This window comes from Hetaerina americana, unplaced genomic scaffold (assembly GCF_022747635.1).
Source record: "Hetaerina americana unplaced genomic scaffold, ioHetAmer1.1.p SCAF_8, whole genome shotgun sequence".
NCBI lineage: Eukaryota > Metazoa > Arthropoda > Insecta > Odonata > Calopterygidae > Hetaerina > Hetaerina americana.
The window spans coordinates 2,709,353-2,719,677 of record NW_027287427.1 but is presented as its reverse complement, the minus strand read 5'-3'; the positions used below and the strand labels follow the sequence as shown (position 1 = coordinate 2,719,677).

The 10,325-nt window shown below is 37.3% G+C and overlaps 1 protein-coding gene across 8 annotated transcripts in view; it reads left to right on the top strand.

Moving 5' to 3' along the window:
* Positions 1 to 1,497: 1,497 nt before the first annotated feature.
* The window catches only part of Cpsf6 (cleavage and polyadenylation specificity factor subunit 6), a 75,609-nt gene continuing 66,781 nt past the window's right edge, over positions 1,498 to 10,325 (top strand). For 6 of the 8 annotated variants that reach the window (XM_071596958.1, XM_071596955.1, XM_071596957.1 and 3 more), the window contains exons 1-3: positions 1,498 to 1,782; positions 4,063 to 4,302; positions 7,349 to 7,576. In XM_071596958.1, coding sequence (XP_071453059.1) covers positions 1,717 to 1,782; positions 4,063 to 4,302; positions 7,349 to 7,576 — 534 coding nt within the window. In that variant the 5' untranslated portion in view covers positions 1,498 to 1,716. The remainder of the gene's footprint in view (positions 1,783 to 4,062; positions 4,303 to 7,348; positions 7,577 to 10,325) is intronic. The other 2 variants (XM_071596960.1, XM_071596953.1) reach the window with 1 other exon arrangement.

Genomic DNA, 10,325 nt, shown 5'->3' with positions numbered 1-10,325 from the left:
TAATGCAATGCTTGTGCAGTGAATATTTGAGGGAAAATTTTGTGTGTAGGACAGTTGCCAAAACATTAGTTTTAGCTACTGCAATAATTGAAATACACACATTCACCAAAAGCAATACTTCGGTGGATCGTTGGACTATTGACCGGAGGGCCCGGTTACGATTCCCAGGCCCTTCGGCAAACCTCCTTCACCCTCAGCTGTGCGTTTTTTCGGGCACCAGATCTTCCGGGGAAACCATAACCGGCACAGGGAACGACACTGGCCCCCCTCGCCCTAATGTATGAATTCCAATGCCGTCGGGCTTAGTACTGGGAGAACTCTACCATCACCTATCAAACTCACCTTCGGGTTGATTACTGTGCTCATTGTTTTTAATGCGTCTTCGGGTGGGTGGCCCAATGCCTTGAGATTGAAGCACCCTGCACAACGTTACATCTAAGGGCTGTGCCATAAACCCGGCCATAAAGAATGAAGTAAGCTAAAAAAGCTAGTAATTTTTAGGAATCTAATCAAATAGTTCAAAGTAGAACATACGCATACTCCTATGAGTGAACGTAACAGTTATAGCACTCGGTAAATTCTACCGAAACCAATACTACTTTTTGCTGATGCACAGCCGCGGTGAAATGCTCAAGTGAAAGCTCGTGGTGAAGTGTTCAAACAATTACCAAAGACTGGGCTTGTTTGTCATGCCATGAGAGTTATGGATAAAATATTAAAATGCAACAATTTCAGAGCGTAAAAATCATTCGCCTTGACTGGGACTCGAACCCAGATCCCTCAATATCCGGTCGAGTGCTTTAGCCACTTAAGCTACCGAGGCGTCCTCTTAAATTGTTTATTTAAAAAAATGTGATTTGAAATGAGAGGTTCTGGTATAAATTAACGGATTTTGAATGCATTAAAAACAACGTACGTTTACGCTGAACATTTATAATATTGGACAATATTTGTTGCAATGCCGTCATCTAATATAATTTTATTCTTTAATGGCACAATCAGCACCTAGGAAATATATCTTCATTTAGGGAATAATTTAGTGCCACCTGACAAAGCTGGCATTACTTTCGTAGAAGTTAATTGTAAAATTATGCATTGAAACGTGAATTCCACTTACAATTTATTACATTGTGCTGTTTTTGAATTTTACTATTACATTGTGCTGTTTTTGAATTTTACATCTACGAGTTTCTTCGGTCAACATCTGTAAAACGGCCAATAATTTGTCTTGTCTTTTCTGCAAACACTACTTAAGTCATTCACTTTGTCAGGGCTTAGATTTGTTAATAATAATACAAAATAATAAGTTTGATAAAAATGAGAACGTGAGTATGATATATAAGATACAATTTCGTACGTACGACGCAGTAAGTCGATGCTAGCGTAACCTATCGAACAAGGATGGAACTACGGCGTAGTTTCATTGTAAAACAACGCCATCTTCTAGCGGGACAGAAAAATATGAAGTGCTAGCAGGGGTTTCCTCGCTAACAAGCGTTTAACATACGAACGTCGCATTAAATGAATCTGGGCGAGTTTAGTCGCTCGGTATCCCGTTGTAATTTTTGTACGAAATATCTTTTTGAAGGGGTTTTAAGTTTATTGTATGCTCAGCAAAGATACACTGAGACTATGCTTTATCGGGGAGTGTTAGCTTTTCTTTGATTTCTTACGTGAAAAACTTTAACCGGGAAGAGTTGATCAACGGATATAGAAATGGCGGATGGCGTGGACATAGATTTATACGCCGACGACATCGAACAAGATTTCGCTCAGGTAAATGTATGTTGCATTTCTGCTTATTTATTCGCAAGCATACATTGCGGAAATAATGTGTTTTAATTGCAATTTGGTTTTTCATTCCGGCTTGTTGTTTTGAATGCGCACCGGAGACTAATGACTTAGAACCTAACCTAGTAAATATGGTCGACACCTTACTCTTGTTAGCTTTCCCTTAGGAAATGGAATTTAATGGCTTTTATGCGTCTTCGACTCGGCTTTGTTTCAAAGTTCAAGTTTCATGCTCACAATGTCAAATAGTGAAAAATGGCATTAATTAATTGTATATTTTCGTGATTAGGTCAACATGGGACCTCAAGAAAAAGTTAATTTACGCTGGTATGGATTAGACCACGTTAGAATAATAAATAGATTGTTTACTGAGTATTCAACGCCAGATATTTTGCCAGTTAGTTTCTTTCACACCAGCTTTTAATGCGTCTACATCTCAAGATTCCCTTCCAGATAGGAAATGCCGATAAACAGCTACGAAGTATATTTTAAGACACTCGCAGAATTAGTTATTGTTGTAGTAATTTAGTGTATGTGGAAATTGTCCCGGTAATTTTGACCAAGTAAATCTCGGTAAAAATATTGTATCATCGTTTGTGTTAAATGTCTCTAATGATAACGTTTGTGCGTTTTTGAATTCCTTCAATGAAGCTTAGGAGAACTGGCTTCTGCGATTTTTGAAATAGATTTTCAGATATATGTTGATATGATCCAAAGTTAACCATTAGATTATAAATATCCATTAAGTTATATTTACATCAATACCCTGCGAGCCACCAAAAAGGTGTGTGGCAGGGGGAGCAGCACCAGTAGGAAACGGTGAGGGGTTAGGGTTTTTCAAACGGGTAGGGGAAGTTGGGGGGAACCAACAACAAAATAAATATGTACATATATATAACAACGCGCAGTCCGGCTTCTATCTAATTCTTTTGCAGCTTAATGCCAAAGAGTCTTTGCCGGTCATCCATTACTACCAACCCATTCACTTGTGCTCGCCTTAGCATTGCCGGGCTGTGTGGGTCAGCGTTTTCGTCCGGGGGTCGCCGTTTCGATTCCTGCCTCGGTGGGTTCACTCCAGGGTTTGGGTTTTAGTGACTGTCCTTTTTGTTATATGTTATTAAATAATCCGATGTGTAGATCACCTGGGCTGCATTCGGTTCGGTTTCATAAACAAATGCTTCATCACGTTTTAAGAAATAGTGGCCGGTTCTCCTTCTGATAAAAATAAGAAAAAAGTTTTTCAAGATAATGTCATTTTAGTGACTATGTCTATTTAAGCGGTTGCTATTGAAAACATTAGGTTCAGAAATGGTTTTAGTTTCATTTCCTTGGTTGTCAGTGTCCTTCCAAACAATTTAAATTAATATCATGAAGAATTACAGGTGAAATTGACAATGAAACATATGGCAATTGGTATTTTTTGTAGCTTTATTGTCCAAACACTTAAATCCTTTAGGAAAAACTGAAGAAAGATGGCACAGTCACGCATTTGTTATAACTCAATGGGCAAATAAGTGGATTCTCGCCGTGGACTGATATTTGAACTTTCATCTTGGAGGTGTTTGTTTGGGATGCTGATATTGTATTTTCAAATAGCTTTCACAGTTCCTCGAGGATAGGGGTAAAGGTAAGGGCGTAATCAAATGCCCATGTGGGAGCCGGTAGTGACGAAGTGGGCAGGGCGTGGCGGGCAGAAAGTTCAGTTGCTCTCCGAACCTTCATTGCGTGAACTTTGCTGTGATTGTGGGTTGTGTATTAACATGTGAGAGTATGGAGAAAAGTGTGAATATGCAGTCCAATAAAGATAATGGTTAAAAATGCTATAAATTATTTCCAATGGGGGAAAGTTAATAGCTGGCCATTTATTTCTCCTGTTGAAGTGCATCCTATACTTGTGGGTGGCCTTTTAAACTGTAAATATTTCAACAATGGCATTTAGTTGGGAGATGTAAATTAATATCATGAAGAAAAATTATATGATGATGTGCTTGTGGCATGAATAATTTTTGTAAATATTTTTTAGTTAGTAACCCGTCCCTTTGATATTTCATCTTAAATTGGAGTCTTAAGAATTGATATGACCTGGATAGGTGTACAAAGAAAACTACCATGATTTCTAACAAGTTAGAGTATTTTCCAGGCCCTGCCATGAAAATGTAGGTCCATTCAATGCAATTTCCTCTGGGGTGTAATAACCAAGTGCCCATCATCAAGTTGTCCTGTGCATATTGTTTTTTTCTCAATGCTGTGATTATGTCGATATGTTTTCAGGATGAGTTTGCTGGCGATGGAGTTGACTTGTATGATGATGTCATTTCCGCTCCTGCTTCTGGGGGAGGTGGCGGTGGTGGGGATGATAACTCCCAGTCCTCACATCCACCATCAACCAATCAAAACTCAGGGGGTCGATCTCCAAACACTCCGAATCCTCCCTATCAGCAGATGGGCAACAACATTCAGCCCAATCAAATCGGACGCCGCCACCAACTCTACGTTGGAAACCTTACTTGGGTGTGTATTTTTATTATTATTTGATGTTATATCTGTTAGGGTAGGTTTTGTATGTTCACAGCCTCTACAATTGTACACAATGCATTTACTTGTCTCTCCTTACTAAAAACACATCCTAAAATCAAACTTCACAACAAGTCCCTCTTTATCTCCGTGTACTTCCTTCCTCCCTTCATTCAGTCCAACCTATCCAATTCCTTGCCCCTTCCTTGTTTGCCTAACTTTCTCCCCTCCATCACAATCTTCAACATTTCACTGTCGATCAATATGCCCTTATTCCATTTTTCCTGTTTTCCTTATGATTTCTCCTTACAATCCCCTATTGTTCCATTTCACCATGCCCAGCACTTGGTGTGTACGTATAGAATACAAAAAATGCTTGGTCTTTTCTGCATTGCTGTAAGATCCTTGATTTTTTAAGTGTCATAAATTTGTGTATTTATGCCTAGGTAATGCAAGGCCTTTTTACTGTCTTTAGCCCACATTTCCGAGCCTTGTTATTTATTTCAATTTGTGAAGAAGCGGCTATAAGTTCTGTATTGAATATATTTTTTATTGTGCTTTTTCAAGAATTGTGAAAATATTCACGTTTGTGTGTGATTTGTTTGGCTATTTGATTCCAAGAAAAATATATTCGTTTCATATTCATTTTTTAAGTAAATGGTAAAGGGGACAATCCCAATCATTCCTCAAGGGTGTCCTCATTTTCACAAGGAAAACGCTAGATTACGAGTAATATAGGGGTGAGACAAATATAGACAAACCCAGTGTAACAGTTGGGGACCTTGGAATCAATATTATTCTCTGAGGGGGGAGTTGATGTATGGATAATTATCTGTTATACAATGTTAAATATAACTTCTGAGCAGATGTTTTAATTATGATTTATTAGGAACTTAGTGCACATGAAAACCCTGTAACTTAGCATCCCAAGAAAAGTAATGTCATTCTATTGGATTATTATTAGATACATTTATAAGTCATGGTTATTCTGAAAACTTTTTTTATTGCTCACCACCCAAGTTTCAATGTGTAACATCATCACCATTGGGTGAATATTGTAATACATTCCCGTAAATGCACTCACCATCAAAGTGGAGGGTGACGCTTTCTAGAATGAGGCCTGAACTGGGTGGGTTTAGAAATTAAAATTACACTTCAGTGGAATTGCTTCCATAAAATTACACCAGATTACACCATAATAAGTAGTGATAATATGAGAACATGGCAATTAGGCGATAATGAAGCTACAAAAATGCCAGATTATCATACTTTTTATGCTCTGCAAACTTGTGTATATGTACGAGGTCTGTCAAATAAATCACGAACTGAAGCCATTAAAACTTTATTTTGCAAAATTTAGTCTACATCAATTTTGTCCCCTTTTCAAAGTACTCTCCATTCATTGCTATGAACTTTCATCTTCTTTTCCACTGTTTAAAGCACCCTTGGAAGTCCTCGCCAGTTAGGCTTTTTAGTTTTCTTGTCGTTTCTTGCTTTATTGTGTGTTCCACATCTTCCCAGTGGTGTCCCCTCATCACATTCTTGCATTTTGTGGTAGGGAAAAAGTTGCAGAGGCAGAGATCTGGCGAGTGAGGATGATGATCGAGGATGGTGATTGAATTTTTTTGCCAGAAATTGGCAAACAATCAATGCTGAATGTGCATTCTGCATTGTCATGGTGAAGGATCCATCCATCGCCTTGAGTCAAAGTTCATCTGACACAATGCACGCGATCTCTCAAGCGCTTGAGAACTGTAAGGTGGGACTCGGGATTTACTGTTTGTACTTGGGGAAGAAATTCATAATGAACGATACCTTCAACACCAAAAAAACTAGGAGCAACCATCACTTCAATTTTCGATTGGCTTTTTTTTTATTTTTTGATTTAATCCACTCGAAAATGGATTTTTTCTTCAGAGCATTATCACCATAAACAGCTGTCAGTAAATTTGAATAATTTCTTGATAACTTTTACCACACTTCACTGAAAAACTTGATGTTGATTTGTTGCTCTGTGATTTCGTCAATTTCCATTTTTGACAAACAGTACACACAAGGACAACAGAAACTAACATAATTGGCACCATACGCATAGCTTGACGATTCGCCAAGCGCGGACTTCTCATTGGGTTAAAAGGCAACTAGCGCTGCTAGTGGGCGGGGGGCTATAATCCACGTCATGGCCTTCAGATTGCACCAGTTCGCGCATATATTACACAGACCACGTGTGCTCCATTTTTGAGCTTTGAACACAAGGGACATATATGAAATGCCCAGTGTTCACAGGCATGAAGGAAAGGGCAGGGGTCATTGGGAAACTCGATCTAGCAGAAGAGGAGCACCATTCTTTTTTGTTGGGTGATTTAATGGAAAAAAGCTTGCGTGTTAGCAGGAGTTGTATGCCACGGTTTTGACGAGAAGGGAAAACTGAAGTTTCTTCATTGCGTTTTTTTAATACCAAAGGTCTTAATTTCCACCATTCCAGCTACATTGCAACAGAGGGTAATGACTGAATCCTTGGCAGCCATAGGCTCTAATGACTGCCTTCATGCATGTCAGCCAATATTTTGAATGTCTTGTCCACGTTAATACAATTTATAGTAAAGTAAGCTAAGGAAAGCAGAACCATCTGGTGAAGTAATCATTTTCTTCGAGCCGGTGTCCCCGGGGGGAGCTTGGGTTAATAGGGTTCACATTAACAATCGTGTGTTTTTTCACATAGCTTGACAAAGTTTCCCACTTTGAGATGCATTTTATAGTCTCAGATCCCCGTTCACTTCAGTTATAAGTGCAGAACATGACTAGCTAAGTACGTAACATAAAATAATATGCTGGAGGTTTGATTCGATATTGGTGGGCAAGTGTTTAGTTGAATAGGAAAATATCGAGACCTTAATTTTACTGCCCTCAATGGGTGTGGTCTTGTATAGAAGCTTGGGCTAAACATCTTTGATTGCATAAAGGTTAAATGTGTGTGTGTTGCATGTAAACACTATAGCATAAGTTTATGGCCGGAATAACTGGTTGAAATCTTTCATTCCAGTGGACCACTGATCAAGACATAACAGATGCAGTTCGTGACATTGGAGTTAGTGACTTTATAGAGGTTAAGTTCTTTGAGAATAGGGCAAATGGACAGTCAAAGGGATTCTGTGCCATTTCATTGGGATCTGAGCAGAGTGTGAGGTTATGTTTAGATAGACTTCCAAAGACGAGTTTGCATGGACACTTGCCTGTGGTTACCTTTCCAACAAAACAGGCTTTAAATCAGGTAAGTTCTAGTCATCGCATTTGTGTTACTCAGCTAGTAGATGTGGTCAATTAATTTTGGAATTTTGTTCTGGATGTTTTATGTACATTCTTTCAAAGTTCACGTCAAAATTGGGGCATTAGAATCGCATGGAATTGAATTCAAACTAATGTAATGTTTTGTAATGGCAGAGTGAACCTTCAGTTTCTAATTCAAGAAGGGACCAATGAGAAAGCTTAAACAATGCCGTTGTAGAGAAATGAGAATGCTTAAATGACAGAAGATGTATGAAGTTGTCAATTTGGACACCATTAAATTTTAGCTTGAACATGTTGACATTCCTAATGTTATAATTTGTATAAAATTGTACAGTTTTTAAATTTGCTGCATCAGCATTTTACAATATTTTTTATGTAACTCTAATTCTTGGTTAATATAAAAGATAACTAAATGTCATAAATTGTGCATTTTGAAGAATTTGGTTGTGGAGTTGAACTGTGTCAGACAATGCTAATATTGAGTGTTTTTTTATTTGTGAGCTCAGATATTTTGTAGAATAAATTCTTGGCTGCTAACATAATGAACTCTGAAAATCAATTGTATAATGCGAAAGAAAATTTAAGTATGAGAGGTTCTTGTACGTAATGTATTGAAAGTAATCTTGTGGAATATATGCTTGTTCACATATCAACCAATGGATTAAGTGAAGTATTTTGATTTTTGTAAAAAAAAAAGGCTATTATTCATTCAAATTATGTTTGATTGAGGTACTTTAATTGGTCCATATGATACTAAAAATAAAATATGCCTCAACATCCATGACCAGGCATTTATACAGCACTTGAAATTTTACTAGAAAACGCGTAAAAAATTTATAAATGGTAGAATTATGTACATAATTCATGAGAGGTGAAAAGGTAGTGGTGTTTTGGTGCTTTGCAAAGGTGGGATCCATGTAAATTTAGCAACTGTTGGGTTTGGTAATTATGTCAGTATAATTGATTCCATGCAAGAAATGTGTAATATATTTAAAATGAGAGAGAAAGAATATTTGCTGTGAGAGATTCAAGGCCAGGGAGCTAAGTTGAAAATGTTTGAGCTTGCTATGCAAAATGAAAACAAGGCAGACTTGTTTAACTGTCCACATTTGAACATTTTGTGATCTTCTTTGATGGTTGGTGAAATAAATTAAAATTAAACTTACCTGGTTATTATAAATTGCATGAGAAGTAAATAATGTTTCGTGGGAATACTTGATATAATCTCCATTGTTGTAAGCACTACATGATTGTCGCCACTACAGTGTTTTGTAAAATATTATGAATCTTCGGATTACACCAAGTGTTGCATGTTGGCACCTTTTATTGGACTTCATTTTATGTGTTGTGGTACAGTGTATTCATTTTTGAATTATTCAGCAAATGAAAATGGTTTTTCTTATTCATGCGGTTAAGATATAATTTTTCATGGCGAATTTTCTTTTATAGCCACAGTGTTTGGGAAGGGTAACCATTGCAGATGTTGAGGAACAGTAATTGAAGTTTATCTCTGGCGCATGATAGTTATTTACTTGTCAGAGAATTTTTGAATGTCATTTCCTGTGGTTTTCCAAAGTAGATTTTCCTCTAAGTGTTGGCACAAACTAAAAATTAGTGGTAAAATTATGTGAAGCTGGGCATCAAAATTGAACAAGGCAACCTGGGTATGAACATCCATTTGTTAAGTTGCACGGAACTTGCATACTCTTCACTGTATGAAGTGCTGCTAGTTGGATCAAAATTTTAACTGATATATATCGAAATAAGGTGGGATGGAACAGTAGTAAATTTATGTCACCCTTGGCACTTTGAATTTCGTGAAGTAGTCTGAATATGCACATATTTCATTGTGAGAGAATGTTCATTGTTAGTATGCCTTGGACGCTGATATGTAGGAGTTAAAACTGAACTGTGTTTCATGTAGTAAGTGGCTCTCCCTGTTTCCCTTAATTTGTGTATTAAGCAGTCAAATTGACCCACCTTTATGCTGGTCATGTCAAAATCAGTCCGCCAGTGGCACACTGACATGGGTGACAGTTAAATTTCATCATCAAATGTAGACGATGCAAATAAATATATTACCATGTGAGCACTTTGATTTTTTTCTGAAATAGTTAAGGTGGAAGACCATACAATAAACCCCTACACAACATGATGTTAACATTTTGTGAAACTACTTGGTCTTGTAAAACTGTGCTATTTGAAAAGCAAATCAAATGGGGAATACACGGCTACGTTCTTTTATCACAAGTTTAGATTTAATTCAGAAATGTATTATGAGCATGCCTTAACCTACCTACTGAAAATAATTTTGTATATATGTTGATGTAAATTTGTTGATTTTTTATTTAACTGAAAAATGAATAAATGTATTTAAGTACCTTGATATTTTGCTGCGTAGGTTGGTAGACATGGCTATAATCAAGCAACAATAGAAACTTGAAAGATAAGGTTTGCTTTTTAAGATAGCTAATCTCTGAACTGAGACACAAACCAGTTAGAACTTTTGGTTGGATTTTCGATTAGCAGGGATGGTTTTCCCTATAGTGCACGTGGGTTTTCAGCATGATAGGCTAGCATTGGTTTCCCCCTTCTAGTCACTTGTTTGTTTGTTGTTGGTGAATTGTTTGAATGCAGTGATATTGCAGGACAATATATAGCGTCATTGGTTACTGGTGCTCAACCATGAAGAACATGAATCTCAGAGGAGGAGATGCATCCCTTGAGACGTA